The sequence below is a fragment of the Aegilops tauschii genome, chromosome 3 (genome assembly GCF_002575655.3).
Source record: "Aegilops tauschii subsp. strangulata cultivar AL8/78 chromosome 3, Aet v6.0, whole genome shotgun sequence".
In the NCBI taxonomy this organism is placed as follows: Eukaryota; Viridiplantae; Streptophyta; class Magnoliopsida; order Poales; family Poaceae; genus Aegilops; species Aegilops tauschii.
Window position 1 is genome coordinate 15,783,591 of NC_053037.3, and position 16,698 is coordinate 15,800,288.

The 16,698-nt window shown below is 45.6% G+C and overlaps 1 protein-coding gene across 1 annotated transcript; it reads right to left on the reverse strand.

Moving 5' to 3' along the window:
* Positions 1-2,231: 2,231 nt before the first annotated feature.
* LOC109773308 (cysteine-rich receptor-like protein kinase 10) lies at positions 2,232-15,506 on the reverse strand. Its single transcript, XM_073509834.1, is given in 7 exon segments — positions 2,232-2,534; positions 2,620-2,770; positions 2,862-3,102; positions 3,269-3,479; positions 3,678-3,807; positions 11,096-11,108; positions 14,597-15,506. Coding segments are annotated over 7 exon segments (1,899 nt in total). The 5' UTR covers positions 15,447-15,506.
* Between the last annotated feature and the right edge of the window lie 1,192 nt (positions 15,507-16,698).

Sequence of the window (16,698 nt, forward strand, 5' to 3'; positions counted from 1 at the left end):
TCAATTTGTGACTGGACTAATAGGAGGTTGGCCCCACCCATCTAAAAATCAAGAGGGGGGCATGTTTAGTTGGTTAGGAAGGAGCGAGTGGATTGCAAAAAACCATCATATTGAAGCTTAGGTTTGCAGAAAACACAGGTTTACAAATTTCTGCCAGAAACCGCTGATTCTTAGTCTAATCTTTTGCAGAAAACACTGAGCGGTTGCTTTAGTCATTTGAACCTCGATTATGACATGTGGGGCTTGCATGTGATGACAAGGTGTGATACAAATTTACCAAATAGTCCCTGGTATTTTTGCATAGACACCCTTGGGGCAAAAGTCCAAAACGCAATCAGCTCCAGGCTGTGCACAGAACTGCAGCGGAGGCATCAGCGCTCATGGGTCTCATCACCGGCCATGGCCACCACGTCCGGAGGGGGGGGGGAAGAGGGCGGCTCATCGCCGTCGGCCCGTGGTGCCGCATCCGCATCTGGCGGTGGTGAGACCAGCGCCAGAGGAGGAGGCGGCGGCTGGGTCATGCCCGCGACGCTGTTGCTGGTACGGGGTCGCCGGCGACTAGGAGCCATGGCAGTGGGGCTCGTTCATGCGCTTGGTGCCATCGGCCACCGTGCGCTCACCGTCGAGGTCGCTGCTTGCGCGGCGCCGCCGCTACTTGCGCCCGAGCTGCGCGGCGCCGCTGCTTTGCTCTGCTAGGAGGTAGTGGTCAAGTGCGCCGCTGCTGCTGCTTGCTCCACTGGGAGGGCGGGGTCAAGCGCGTCGCTGCTTGCACCCGAGTTGTGCGTCTCCGTCGCTGCTGCCTGCTCCACTGGGAGGGCGGGATCAAGCACGCCGCTTGCACCCAAGCCGTGCGTCGCCGCCACCGCTTGCTCCGCTTGGAGGCCGGGGTTGCACCCGAGCTGCGCGCCGCCGCAACTTGCTCCGCTTGCGCCCCAGCTGCGCGCCGGGGTTGTAGCCGGGAGGGAGGTGGCGGCACTGGGAGGGCGGCGTCGCGCCGGAGAGGGGAGGTTTTTCAGGGAAAAAACTTTCAGGGAGGGGAGGAGGTTTTGGCAAAAAGACCCCGTCTAACGAAACGTTACGCCACGTCAACAAATGGTGGGCTCCATCTGTCATAATCATCATCAAATGGGCCGAAGTACTCAACTATTGTTTTCTGCAAAAGATTAGGTCAAGAATCAGTAGTTTCTACCAGAAATTCGTAAACCGGTGTTTTCTGTAAACCTAGGCCTTAATGTGGTGGTTTTCCACAATTCACTCCGAAGGAGCCTGTACAAGCTTGTGGGGCTCCGTCCATCTAGCATTTTTGAGCAAGTTGATGCACTGGACTGACTTCTTTTCAAATAAAAAAGATAGTGGATTGACTTGTAAGAATGCAAAGCAAGTCTTCGCAGTGGATGCCGACCAGTTTGTTGACTAGTTTTCATAGTGGATGCCCACCAGTCTGTTGACCTGCTTGACAAGGCTTCATCCTAATTTTTTCAGAAAAGTATGTTTTTGTCCCACAAGTTTAACAAACGTCTACATCTGGTCCCTTAAGGTTTTTATGAGCGACATTTAGTCCCTCATGTTTCAAAACCGGATAACTTTCGTCCGAAAATCAAATTATATGGGAAAACCGGCCACATGGCACAGGTTTTGTCCCCGAGCTCTAGATCCACCCATCGAGCACCTTGCATGCATCAAGTGGCCATCGCCCAAGCAAAGACTCCTAACCTTCGCCGCGTGCCTCGCCACACGACCGTATTCCTGCTTCCCCAGGATCAAGTGGTGAGCCCGCTTCTTCCCTTCTTCCACTGCATCGGTCGACAACCTCCTCTACTCCTCCAGGCCACGGCTAGCCCTTCTCCGCATGCCATGACACAACACTCCACTCCGCCCACTCTCCGATGTCTTCCGGGCACAAGAGAATTCCTGGGAGCACTCCATCTACTTCTTCCATGCAACCATTCATATTTGCATTTCATTTTCTACGTTGTCATGCAACATGTTTTTTCAGTTCTATAGGACATAATGCCAGAAAATTTACTACGTGCACATCATTAAAGTAATGTAATATTTTGCAACACCAAAAAGGGAAATATGATCAAAGGCATGGGAAAATCTTTTATATCTATTGGGGTACATAATCTCACATTTGAAGCAACACTTCTACTTCCACATCATATAATGTTATTAGTGTTGTTCATACTAGTACAATGAGATAGACTAATAACATGACACAAGGAAAACCACTATCTAGGAATTGTGGCAGATATGGTTATATCATTAATACTGCATGACTCGGGAGCATTGGACGTCTCTTCATTTCCCACCCTTACATTGATATATGCTGGCTGCTTAGGCTTAGCCAAGATCATAGTATCACTTCTTAGCATTGAAACAATATCTCCCATGGTCGGACGATCAACTGCATTCTCTTGCACACATAACAATGCTATATTAATGCACCTCATTAACGTTGCCAAGTGAATATCAGGAACCAATGATGCATCGAGGAGATCGATCCACTTTCCCTCTTCCCACAATTGCCATGCCTGTTTGCAATCCCATTAATAAAAATGAGATTTATAGCAAATGAAGAAAAAAATTGCAAGTTGAAGCTCGTGTGTATACGCTTACATATCCAAGGAGATTGACGAAGCCTCCACATTGTTGGTTACCAGAATTGTGTTTTCCACTAAGGATCTCAAAAATGACGACACCAAAGCTGAAGACATTGGATTTAATAGAGAAGACGCCCTTCGAAGCATACTCAGGGGCCATGTAACCACTAAATTATATAGGATAAATGTCAAGATTACCTTATCTGGTTGAAATGTAATATATATAATTGTAATTGGAGTTTTTTCTATCAAGCTTACTATGTTCCAACCACTCTTCTTGTAGTGTCGCCTTCGGTGTCATTTGAGCTGAATAATTTTGCTAGCCCGAAATCTGAAATTTTTGGATTCATTTCGCTGTCTAGGAGAATGTTGCTTGGTTTAAGATCTCGGTGTATGACAAGCAATCGAGAGTGCTTATGTAAGTAATGGAGTCCATGTGCTACTCCTTCAATTATTTCTAATAGTTTTGTCCAATCTAGTAAAGCTCTTTTATACTCATCTGCACATCAATTAGATACTTAGTATACGGCGAAAAGCGGCCTCATAAATTAAACTACATATTCGCAGAACTGATATAAATAACATTTTCGAGTATTATTTAGTTCTTTTGATGCAACACAACCACGGAAAATAATTAAGGTAAATTAAGAAATGCAAATGCATACCAAAGATGAAGATGTCCAGGCTTTTGTTTGGCAAGTATTCGTAGACCAATATTTTCTCCTCTTCTTGGGAGCAACATCCCAAGAACCTAACCAAATTTGTGTGCTGGAGTTTGGCTATGAGCTGGACTTCATTTTTAAACTCAGTGAAACCCTGTCCTGAATGTGAAGCAAGTCTCTTAACCGCTATATCCAACCCATCTGGAAGCTGGCCCTGAGGAAAATATATCTACCCAAAAGTTAGGCTCTTCCCCACCTTCGCTGTAATTAATCATCCTCTCCCGTTTAAAAGTTAGTGCTATATAAGATAGCTAGGTTCAATGTAGACATACTTGTTTCATACAAGAGATCGTATTAGGCTGCTAAAACAGTTCAGAAGCAAAATATGTAAACCCTACAAATGTAGTACTACCTTGTAGACAGCACCAAAGCCACCTTGTCCAAGTTTGTTTTCTTCTGAAAAATTACTTGTGGCCTCCAATAGCTGTTCAAAGTGAAACAAAGAGAACTCCGAATTCTTCCCTTGCCAAACTAGGTCCTCTCTCCCTAAATTTCACTAGATCATCAGCATAACATTATTACCACTATGTTAAAAAGACATTATTACTTACCCGCACTGGTAGAAAAAGAGGCTTCCATACGCCCCCATTAGTCCCCAAAACAATCGAACCGCGACCAAAGGGGTCTTTAGTCGCGGTTCGGGAGGAGACCCGCGACCAACTATCTGGGCCCAGCGCGCTCGGTCGACAGCTGGCGGACGGGAGGGGCTTTAGTCCCGGTTGGCCTGGCCAACCGGGACTAAAGGTCCCCGAAGGCCTTTAGTCGCGGTTGGCCAGGCCAACCGGGACTAAAGGCCCATCCAGCTGGCGGACGGGAGGGGCTTTAGTCCCGGTTGGCCTGGCCAACCGCGACTAAAGGTCCCCGAAGGCCTTTAGTTGCGGTTGGCCAGGCCAACCGGGACTAAAGGCCCATCCCTATATATAGGACTCAGCTCACTTCACTTTACTCAGCTCACTTCACAATTTTCAGAAGGGGGTGGTGGGTTTGCTTTTGGTTCCTCCTATGCACACAAGGTGTTTGATGAAATGCCCGAGAGCCTGAAACAAACATGATATGAAGTGTCCGAGCCACACTTGAGCTTTCTCATTTATTTTTCCTCCGCGATCGCGGTTAGCAACTTGAACCTTTCATGTGTCATTGATAAAATATGCATGTGTGTAGTTCATTGTTTAATTTGTATTATTTCTAGCTAGTTAGTTTAACAAATGCATGATGGTTAATTATATACTTTATATAATAATAATGCAGATGAATCGGCAATGGATGTACGGTCCCCGACTCTCCGGCGAGTTCACTACGGGTTTGAAAGATTTCCTCGTAGTGGCAAATGCGAACAAGCAGCAAGGTTTTATTATCTGTCCATGTGCTGTCTGTAAGAATCAGAAGGGTTACTCCTCCTCAAGAGACGTTCACATGCACCTGCTTCGGCACGGTTTCATGCCAAGCTATAATTGTTGGACCAAGCATGGAGAAAGAGGGGTTAGAATGGAAGAAGATGAAGAAGGGGATGATATCGATGACAACTATCATGATCATTTCGGTGATACTTTCATGGAGGATGATGCTGAAGGTGGGGAAGGGTTAGGTGAAGGTGAAGAAGAGGCACATGATGAGCCCGCTGATGATCTTGGTCGGACCATTGCTGATGCACGGAGACGCTGCGAAACTGACAAGGAGAGGGAGAATTTGGATCGCATGTTAAAGGATCACAAAAAGTCGTTGTATCCAGGATGCGATAATAGTCTGAAAAAGCTGGGCTGCACACTGGATTTGCTAAAATGGAAGGCACAAGAAGGTGTAGGTGACTCATCATTTGAAAATTTGCTGAAAATGTTGAAGAATATGTTTCCGAAGAATAACGAGTTGCCCGCCAGTACGTACGAAGCAAAGAAGGTTGTCTGCCCTCTAGGTTTAGAGGTTCTGAAGATACATGCATGCATTAACGATTGCATCCTCTACCGCGGTGAATACGAGAATTTGAATGAATGCCCTGTATGCACTGCATTGCGTTATAAGATCAGAGGCGATGACCCTGGTGACAATGTTGAGGGCGAGAAACCCAGGAAGAGGGTTCCCGCCAAGGTGATGTGGTATGCTCCTATAATACCACGGTTGAAACGTCTGTTCATGAACAAAAAGCATGCCAAGTCGTTGCGATGGCACAAAGAGGACCGTAAGTCCGACGGGGAGTTGAGACACACCGCTGATGGAACGCAATGGAGAAAGATCGACAGAGTGTTCAAAGATTTTGCAGCTGACGCAAGGAACATAAGATTTGGTCTAAATACTGATGGCATTAATCCTTTTGGCGAGCAGAGCTCCAGCCATAGCACCTGGCCCGTGACTCTATGCATCTACAACCTTCCTCCTTGGTTGTGCATGAAGCGGAAGTTCATTATGATGCCAATTCTCATCCAAGGCCCTAAGCAACCCGGCAACGACATCGATGTGTACCTAAGGCCATTAGTTGAAGAACTTTTACAGTTGTGGGCCAGACCTGGTGTACGTGTCTGGGATGAGCACAAAGGAGAGGAATTTGACCTACGACCGTTGCTTTTTGTAACCATCAACGATTGGCCTGCTCTCAGTAACCTTTCGGGACAGACAAATAAGGGATACAATGCATGCACGCACTGCTTACATGAGACTGAAAGTGTACGTTTGGTTAATTGTAAGAAGAACGTGTACCTGGGTCATCGTCGATTTCTTCCCCGAAATCATAACGTAAGAAAGAAAGGCAAGCATTTCAACGGCAAGGCAGATCACCGTCCGAAGCCTGCGGAACGTACTGGTGCTGAGATATTTGATATGGTCAAGGATTTGAAAGTCATCTTTGGAAAGGGTCCTGGCGGACAATCAGTTCCGCGGGGAGTTGACGGGCACGCACCCATGTGGAAGAAGAAATCTATATTTTGGGAGCTAGAATATTGAAAAGTCCTAGATGTCCGCTCTGCAATCGACGTGATGCATGTTACGAAGAATATTTGCGTGAACCTGCTAAGCTTCTTGGGCGTGTATGGGAAGACAAATGATACAAAGGAAGCACGGCAGGACCAGCAACTTTTGAAAGACCCAGATGACCGGCATCCGGAATGGTTTCAAGGTCGTGCCAGCTACGCTCTTACCAAAGAAGAGAAGGTCATTTTTTTTGAATGCCTGAGCAGTATGAAGGTCCCGTCTGGCTTCTCGTCGAATATAAAGGGAATAATAAATATGGCGGAGAAAAAGTTCCAAAACCTGAAGTCTCACGACTGCCACGTGATTATGACGCAATTGCTTCCGATTGCTTTGAGGGGGCTCCTACCGGAAAATGTTCGAGTAGCCATTGTGAAGCTATGTGCATTCCTCAATGCAATCTCTCAGAAGGTAATCAATCCAGAAGATCTACCACGGTTACAGAACGATGTGGTCCAATGCCTTGTCAGTTTCGAGTTGGTGTTCCCACCATCCTTCTTCGATATTATGACGCACCTCCTGGTCCACCTAGTCGAAGAGATTTCCATTCTCGGTCCTGTATTTCTACACAATATGTTCCCCTTTGAGAGGTTCATGGGAGTATTAAAGAAATATGTTCGTAACCGTGCTAGGCCAGAAGGAAGCATCGTCAAGGGCTATGGAAATGAGGAGGTAATTGAGTTCTGTATTGACTATGTTCCTGACCTTAAGCCGATTGGTATTCCTCAATCGCGGCACGAGGGGAGACTAAGTGGAAAAGGCAAGATCGGAAGGGAATCCACGATATGTATGGACGGTCATTCTATGACTGAAGCACACCACACAGTTCTGCAAAATTCCAGCTTGGTGGCTCCGTACTTCGAGCAACACAAGAATATTTTACGCTCGGACAACCCGGGGAAGCCTGAATCCTGGATTAGAAAGGCCCACATGGAGACTTTCGGCAGTTGGTTGCGAAAACATTTAATGAATGGCAATGATGTTGGAGATCAGCTGTACATGTTGGCCAAGAAACCATCTTCGACTATAACGACTTTCCAAGGGTACGAGATAAATGGGAATACATTTTACACCATCGCCCAAGATAAAAAGAGCACCAACCAAAACAGTGGTGTTCGCTTTGATGCAGCAACCGAGAATGGGCAAAAGGTCACATATTACGGTTACATAGAGGAGATATGGGAACTTGACTATGGACCCTCCTTTAAGGTCCCTTTGTTCCGGTGCAAATGGTTCAAGCTAACAGGAGGTGGGGTAAAGGTGGACGAGCAATACGGAATGACAATGGTGGATTTCAACAATCTTGGTTACCTTGATGAACCATTCGTCCTTGCCAAAGATGTCGCTCAGGTTTTTTATTTGAAGGACATGAGTAGCAAACCGAGGAAACGGAAAGATAAGAAAACGATCAGTACATCATGCGATGATCCAAAGCGCCACATTGTTCTTTCAGGGAAAAGAAACATCGTGGGAGTGGAGGACAAGACAGACATGTCAGAAGATTATAATATGTTTGGTGAAATTCCGCCCTTCAAAGTGAACACTGACCCAAGCATTAAGTTAAATGATGAGGATGCTCCATGGATACGGCACAATCGTAAGCAAGCAGGGACACAAGGGAAGAATTGATGTGTAATAATTTATTGTACCAAACTTTGTATTTGGTCGATGACTTAATGATGTATCAAACCTTTTATCAAACCTTCAAGGGATTTTAAAATGAATTAGTTTTATTTTTCTGATTTTTTTGATATATAATTGTATTTTTAAGATTTTAAAATGAATTAGTTTTATTTTTCTGATTTTAAAAGGAAAAAGGAAGAAGAAGAAAGAAGGAAAAAGGAAGAAAAAACAGAAGAAAAAAACAAACAGAAGAAAAACATAAGAAAAAAACAGAAGAAAAAAACAGAAGAAAAAACAGAAGAAAAAAGGAAAAAGGAAAAAAGGAAGAAAAAAACAGAAGAAAAAAGGAAAAACAGAAGAAAAAACAAACAGAAAAAAAACATAAGAAAAAAAACAGAAGAAAAAAACAAATAGAAGAAAAAACAGAAGAAAAAAGGAAGAAGAAAAAGAAGAAAAACAAAACAAAATAAATAAAGCAAAAAAGAAAACAAAAAAAGGGAAAAAATAAAAAATATGCCACCTACTGGGCCACCACGGCCTGAATACGACTAGAAACCCATCAATGGGCCAGGATTCAGGCCCGCAGAAGGCCCAGTAGGCCCACAGGCACATAGTGACAGAATAGGCCCGTAAGCCTGCATTTGAGAGGAGCTCGAAGTGGTGAGCGCAGCCGCGCTTATAAACCACTGTCGAAGCCTCTCGGCTAGCGAGGTGGGACTAAACATCCCACCGCACCGCGCCAGTTCCAGCACAGACCCTTTAGTCCCGGTTGGGGAGGAGGACCGCGACTAAAGGGTACCCTTTAGTCGCGGTTGTTGTCCCCAACCGCGACTAAAGGGTCTTTCTGCGCGGGAAGTAAAGCGGCGCCAAAACCCTTTAGTCGCGGTTGGTGTGGCCAGCCGCGACTAAAGGGTACCTTTAGTCGCGGTCCGCCTCCCCAACCGCGACTAAAGGTGCGTCTATAAATACTGCACTTAGCAGTTTCGCCACTTCCCATTCTCCTCTCTCTCGACGCCGAAGCGCTGCCCCAACGCCGATCGACGCCGAAGCCCTGCCCCGACGCCGACGCCGACGCCGAAGCCCTGCGCGCCGCCGCCCCCGTCCCCAGTGAGCGCCGCCTCCGCCCGTGCCCTGCCCTTGCCCGCCGCCCGTGCCCTGCGCCCTTGCCCGCCGCCCGCCGCCCGCCGCCCGACGCCTTGCCGCCCGCCGCCCGACGCCCTGCCGCCCGCTGGCCCTGCCTGCCGTCCTCCGCGCGTCGGCAGAAGAAGAAGAAGGAAGAAGAAAAAGGAAGAAGAAGAAGCAGAAAGAAAAAGGAAAAAGGAAGAAGAAGAAAGAAGGAAGAAGAAAACAAAAGAAAAACAGAAGAAAAACAAGAAAAAGGAAGAAAAAAGGAAAAAGGAAGAAAAAAAGAAAAAGGAAGAAAACAACAGAAGAAAAACAAAGGAAGAAGAAAAAAAACAAACAGAAGAAAAAAACAAAAGAAAACAAAAAAAGGAAGAAGAAAAAAAGAAAGAAGAAAAAAAAAGAAAGAAGAAAAACAAAGGAGGAAGAAAAAAAAAGGAAGAAGAAAAACAAAAGAAAAACAGAAGAAAAACAAGAAAAAGGAAGAAAAAAGGAAAAAGGAAGAAAACAACAGAAGAAAAACAAAGAAAGAAGAAAAAAACAAACAGAAGAAAAAAACAAAAGAAAACAAAAAAGGAAGAAGAAAAAAAAGAAAGAAGAAAAAAAGAAAGAAGAAAAACAAAGGAGGAAGAAAAAAAAAGGAAGAAGAAAAACAAAGGAAGAAGAAAAACAAAGGAAGAAGAAAAAAAGAAAGAAGAAAAAAAAGGAAGAAGAAAAAAAGAAAGAAGAAAGAAAGAAGAAAAAGGAAGAAGAAAAAAAAAATGAAAACCAAATGAAAACCAAAAGAAAGAAGAAAGAAAAAGGAAGAAGAAAAAAAGAAGAAGAAAGGAAGAAGAAGAAAGAAAGAAAAAAGAAAAAGGAAGAAGAAAGGAAGAAGAAGAAAGGAAGAAGAAGAAAGGAAGAAGAAGAAAGAAAGAAGAAGAAAGGAAAAAGGAAGAAGAAGAAAGGAAGAAGAAGAAAGAGGAAGAAGAAAGGAAGAAGAAGAAAGAAAGAAGAAAGAGGAAGAAGAAAGGAAGAAGAAGAAAAAAAGAATTTTTACTTAAAGAATCTTATTTTTTAATTCCTCCTCCTCTATGTCCCCTTAATCTTATTTTTTAATTCCTTTATACTTATAGAATTTTTACTACATGCAGGAGTGACATATGGCGGACGATAGAACCGAGCCGCTTAGGGATCCGGAGGCTGAACGTTATTTAATGGGCATCATCAACAACGAGATTCCTTATGTGCCGGGCTCAGAATATGAGCAACAAGAGGATGTAGTCTCTTCTTATCTGAACCTTGATGGTGGAACAGAGATTGTCGATGATCAAGAAGGTGAAGGAACGGACATTGTCGACGGAGGTCAACCGTCAACAACCGACGATCTCGAATTGCAAGTAGCAACCACCTCCGGCGAGGTATATATATACATTGAGCCTCTCGTGATACAAACTTACTGAAATGTGAATACATATGTATTAACGCGCGCGACTCTCTTTCTTTTTTTAGCCCTCCGGATCGAGTACGACAAAGCGTGGCAAATCCAAGGTGATGAAAACAGGAGAAACATATGCCATTGAGTTTGTCAGTGAAACCGGCAAGCCCCTACAGCACACCTCAAAGTTTATCAACCAATGCGGAGTCGTTGTTAGAGACAACGTCCCGATCACCGTCCAGGAATGGAAGGAGCCAAAGAAGGCACGTCTTGGTTTCAGTTTTGTCGACAAGAGAACGAAAAAGGATTGCTGGAGAAAGCTTATGGAACATTTCATTCTACCTCCGGAATACAACAAAGTCGATGAATTCGGTAACGAGGTTCCGGGTGGACGTCAGAGGAGGAGGCTAGTTAAAGAGTTCGCTCTTCAGAAGATGGGCGAAGCATTCCGGAACTTCAAGAAAAATTTAACCCGTGACTATGTCAACAAGGGCAAGACTCCGGATTTCAATGGACAACATGAGAAATTGAAAGATGATTGGCCAGAATTTGTGAGGCAAAAGCAATCGGAGCATTTCAAGGAAATATCAAAAAAAAATAAGGATAATGCGAGTAAGAAAAAGTTCCATCATATTATGGGGCCAGGAGGATACCGCCTTTCGGAGCCTAGGTGGCAGAAGATGGAGGAGGACCTGAGGGTGCGAGGAATCCCTCTAGGTACAGAGGGATGGGACCCAAGGGCCAAAATCTGGTGGTACGGGCATGGGGGATCGCTAGACCCGGAGACAGGGGTGTGTGTTCACCGGCAGAGACAGTTTGCTCCCACCCAAGCCCTTATTGACGCAATGACCCAAGCTCAAGAGGGCTTGATCAAGTTCAACAGAGAGAAAGACGCACTGACAACAGCCCTCGGGAATGATGAACACGGAGGACGTGTACGAGGCAAAGGCAAAGTTCCGTGGAAAGTAGGGTTTTCCCAGGACAATGACCCGTACTGTTACAGAAGCCCTAAGAGAAAGACGGACCGGGATGCAGATCTTATGACGAAGTTTGCATCGGAACTCCATGAGTTGAAGCAGACCGTGCATGAACTAGTGAAAGAAAAATCGGCTGCAGGGCCGCATGAAGATCATGAAGCGGATCGCGGAAGCCAGCAGCGGAGAAGCAGCGTGGCTTCCACGGATGCCCCGCCTGGTGCTAGTGCACCGATGATCGATATTCATGCACCGGAGCCTCACTACCCCGTGGATGATGTAAAGGAGATGAAAGAATGTGATCTGCATTATCCCGTGGGGAACGTTTCCACGAAGGTAGCTAGCGGCAGTGCTTTACCCTGTACACCTGGAGCACTCCACCACAACAACCCCATTGCATATGGCTATGCTCGTGTCACGGTGGAAGACATAGTCCAAGGGTCTGAGGACCTGGAGATTGACAAACCTACACCCGAAGGGGAGAGAAGACTTGGAGATGTCAAGCGCCAGTTCATTCTATGGAAAAAGAAGTACATAGTGTTTCCAGGCGAGGCGCCAAGGCTAGCAAGTCCACCCCCCTCCGATGGTGGTGGTGGTGGTGGTGGCGGTGGTGGCGGTGGTGGTGGTCGTGGTGGTTCACCTACACCTCCTTCACGCCATTCGACGCCGTCCCCCGATCCACAACCTCCGGCGGGGACGACGCCCCCCAATCCTCCTCCGGCGGGTAAGACGCCCCCCAATCCACCTCCGGCGAAGAAGCGGAAGCAGGCGGACAGTAAGGAAACCCGCTCCTGGACTATTAACCCGGACCCTTATGTACCTAAGACCACAAGGGTACCGGAGCCATCACTGAAGCCTCTCCTCCCAAGGCCTGGGGAACTTAGTGAAGCTGAAACCAAATTGGCCGCGTCTGCTGATTATGAGAAATGGAAGGCGGATATGAAGGCGAAAAAAGAGCCTGAGCCCAAGCAAGTATTCACTGAGAAGCAAAAGAAGTGGGCTAAGGATTTTTTGACGACACCGTCCCAAGCCGAGCTGAATATGCCTGACGACTATGGACATGAACTTCGTAGGCAAGCAAAAATATTGAAGGAGGAGAAAGAAGAAAGTAAAAAAAGCGGGAAACAAGTTGACCAGCTCGGGATGCAGAAGAAACAATCGATCCCCCCGCTCATAGTGAAAGCCGGTCCGGAAGAGGACCCCGAGATCATAGCAGCTGCGGCAGCACTTGGATTGACTGTACCGGGTGCCATGAAACAAGCGTCCGAGATGGGTTTGACTCTTCGTGCCTTCTTAGGCCTTGAGGATGTGCCAGTATGTGAGATAGCATTACAATATGTGCGGAATGGGCCTCTCGTCGAGCCTGCGCGGGAAAAGAGTCTACCACCACAAATGCGAAATCTGCTACGTTGGTACAAGCAATTCATAACATGGGCCGACAAAGAATATGTTTATGCGGATGTTACAGATGAGCATCACACCAAACGGTACTCTGTAGAAATTCATATGAGTGAATTGTTCCAGCTGTTCAATCTGCGTGACCTCGACAAATCTATGCTGAGTTGCTACGTTCTGTAAGTGATTTATTTCTACCTCATCTCGTTCTTCATTGCCTGCACTATATATATATATATATATATATATATATATATATATATATATATATATATATATATATATATATATATATATATATATATATATATATATATATATTGTCCTAACTATATTGTTGCGTACGCTATTATGCAGATTGAAGATTTGGGAATGCAAAATAAGAAACATCCATGATGTTGGGTTCATTGACCCACATATCGTTAATGGACATGTGTTACAACATCACCCCGAAGACGTGGAGAAAGACCTGTACAAGTTTCTTAGAAAGCATCAACTCAAAAGTCATATTCTATTTCCTTACCATTTTGGGTGAGTGTTTCTCTCTTGTGCCCATTCTCTTTTGTTTACTCCATGCATGGTATGTCTAATCGATGAGTTATGCATGACTGTGCATGTAACGTGTCCGCAGGTTCCACTGGATTCTGCTAAATATTGAACTTCACACCTCCAGAGTTCTAATCATGGACTCTATGGATTCGGATCCAAAGCGTTGGGCCGACATGAGAAAAATGCTGCAAAAGTAATTATTTTCAATCATTTGAGCTCTATATCGATCGGTCTCTTTCGTTCATTTCCTAATATCAAGTAACTAATAACTTCCTTATTCATTTAATTTTCTTTGCCCTGTAGGGTTTGGAGACGGTTCTCAGAAGAAATTGTCGGTGAATTCAAACATGAGCTAGATTTCAGAAGGTTAGTTAATGTGGATAAGCAGCCACCGGGGACCAATCTATGTGGATACTATGTTTGTGAGAACATCCGGAGACACACCACGGAGCGGAAGGCATCGGATAGCGTGCGGAACGCGATGGATAACTTGCGGAGGAGGCTTAGTCCAGAAGCTCGCTTCCGACCAATTCAAGAAGAATTAGCAGGATTTTTCATGAGGGAAGTCATCAATCCTAAAGGAGAACACTATACCGAGGACGAAGAAATTTATATGCATACCCGAGATTGAAACTTGTACGAAGTTGTATATGGTCATCCATCCTAATTGTGTATGGAAACTTATTCGAAGTTGTATATGGTCACCCGAGATTGAATATATATTATATATTCCTCTTGAATTCTTCTTGTTTGAAATTTCATATGCATGTATATAGTAGCGTAAAACATGTGTACTGAAACTTTATCAAAATTAAAATAAAACACAAAATATAATATAAAAGAAATAAAACACTCCAAACTAAAAAGAAACCAGGTTTAGGGGGGCTAAAACCCTAAACCTGCGGAGGAGCCCTTTAGTCCCGGTTGGCCACGAGAACCGGGACTAAAGGTCCTCCGCCCCGACGGACCACGGGCGCCCACGTGGACGGGCCTTTAGTCCCGGTCAGCCACAAGAACCGGGACTAAAGCCTTTAGTCGCGGTCCGTAAGAGGCGCGACTAAAGGGGGGTCTTTAGTCGCGCATATTTAGTCCCGGTTGCACAGCCGGGACTAAAGGCTGTTGCGAACCGGGACTAAAGGGCTTTTTTCTACCAGTGCCGCAAAAAAAAAACATTATTACCACTAACGGTAAAGAACGTGAAGGAAGAACATTCCACTAGGTCATTAGCTAGAATACCTTTTCTTCGCCTTTTGAGCCGACGAGAGTAGCAATTGAAGAAGAGAAATGCTGCTGCCGATAGTGGAACTGCAACTACCGCAATTACCCACAACATGCTCCTGCGTTTGGCCGGAGTCGTCGGCGGTGGCCGCGACGGCAGACTCAGCATGGGCTGGGCGTCGTAGAACCGATACGCCTCATACCTAAAATAGCACCGCGTGACAGCCATCTGCCCACCAATTCGCAGGGACATGGTGGAGTTGACCATGCCGAGGAGACGGCGCAGGCACGCAGAGCAGTCGTCGGCGGACAGGTCGGGCGTGCACTACGCCTGGGAGTACACCTTCGGGTAGGTCGTCACCTCGTCTATGTCCATGACGCCGGTGGCATACAGCCTCGGCGGCGTGGTGGCCGCCTTCTCAGCAGTCTCCACCAGCAGCTCATGGACGAGGGGGACGTCGCCGGTGGTGAGGTTCTTGATGTTCCACTGCTGGAATGGCGGCGTGTTGTCGCCGTACCCTCCCGTGGTATTCGATGGCACCGCTAGGATGTCATAGCCGGCGCTATAGACGACGATACAGTCGCCGTAGCTGGAGCGGGCCTTGTCGCACCTCGTCTGGTTCAGCGCCTTGCCGAACCAGTTGGCGATGCAGTCACCGCAGGCGGGGCCATCGACGACGTCGCCGCGGCAGAGCGCGAGCGCGAAGACGACGTTGGGGGCGCCGCCAAAGGTCTTGGTGGCGAAGTGTACCGGGGAAGAGGCGGTGTTCTTGGAGAGAGTGGTGGCGATGGCCTTGACGTTGTCGCAGAACACGTCGGCGGCTGCCAGAGACGGTGTGAGTAGGAGGAGGAGCAGGATGATCACCATGGCCGATCTATCACGATCGAGTGCACGACTAGCTAGCTACAACATGTTTCTTGTTTCCCTTCTGCCAGATGAGATGATCCACAAATAAGTGCGCTTGTGTGTCATCAAATCACCATCGGTCACTGGGAAAAATGAACACGGAAACCTTTTTTCAGCTGATTTCACATGGGTCAATTAATACTTACTATACTTTGAAACGACCAACGCACCCATCACCGTGCACTGACAGGCAAATTACTTTGGAACGATCAACGCACACTCAGACTTTTGAATGCGGGGGGCCTTATTTTTTGTTCTTCTGAATCACTAGATAATTGTCAATGCATTACAACGGGACCATAATTTGTACTCCCTCCGATCTAAAAAAAATGTCGTGGCTTTAGTTCATCTTTAGTTTAAATTAAACTGAAGCCATGAGCCCATGACACCTTTTTCAGATCGTAAGGAGTAACTTTGTATTAATTTTTTAGTGAATTTGTGTAGGTAATCACCGTGATTACAAGCCATTTTATTGTTAATGTGATTACAAATTAAAGAAAAAAGCTTTATAGTTAAGGTGGTTTTCATGCAAAACTGATGAGGAAAAGCCAAAAGATGGGATGAGAAAATAAAAATAGAAACTACGGATGAAAGGGTGGACGAACCAATGAGCTAGAGAGAACACTATTTTTTAAAGTAGGAGAGATTCTCTTTCTTATCATCCCGGCTAGCGAGGATAGAAGCTTGGTTTTTTTGTGTGTGGGGGTGTGTTTGCTAAATTTCTAGCTTTCAGTTTACAGTTTGCCTAATTCACATCTAGATTTTTTTTAATGATGTCACCTCTAAGCTCCCACAAATAACGTAGCAACAAGGAACAAAAAAAATGTTGGGACAAAAGAAAAGACCACAAACATAGTGGACATGAGGTTAGATGTGACATAACTATGTTTATGTCATATCTAGATGTGTCCTAGACAGACCCTTCATTTTCATCTGTTATCATTGCGTCATGCGTAGGTTACTTCTCCTTCTGTTTGAATTACTGCCATTTATTAAACAGTCAGGATGACTGGAATATCAAGGTTAGTGGGCGGCGACATAATACCCAAGCGGCGGCCGTTTCCATAATGGAGTGAAAAACAGAGACTTATGCACCTCTTTATTTGACTCTCTTCTCTCATGAAATGAACTAAAAACACTAACAGAGGTTAAGCATAACAATTTTATTTTATATTTACTAATTGGAGGCACCATTGAAGCCTCCACGTTAATT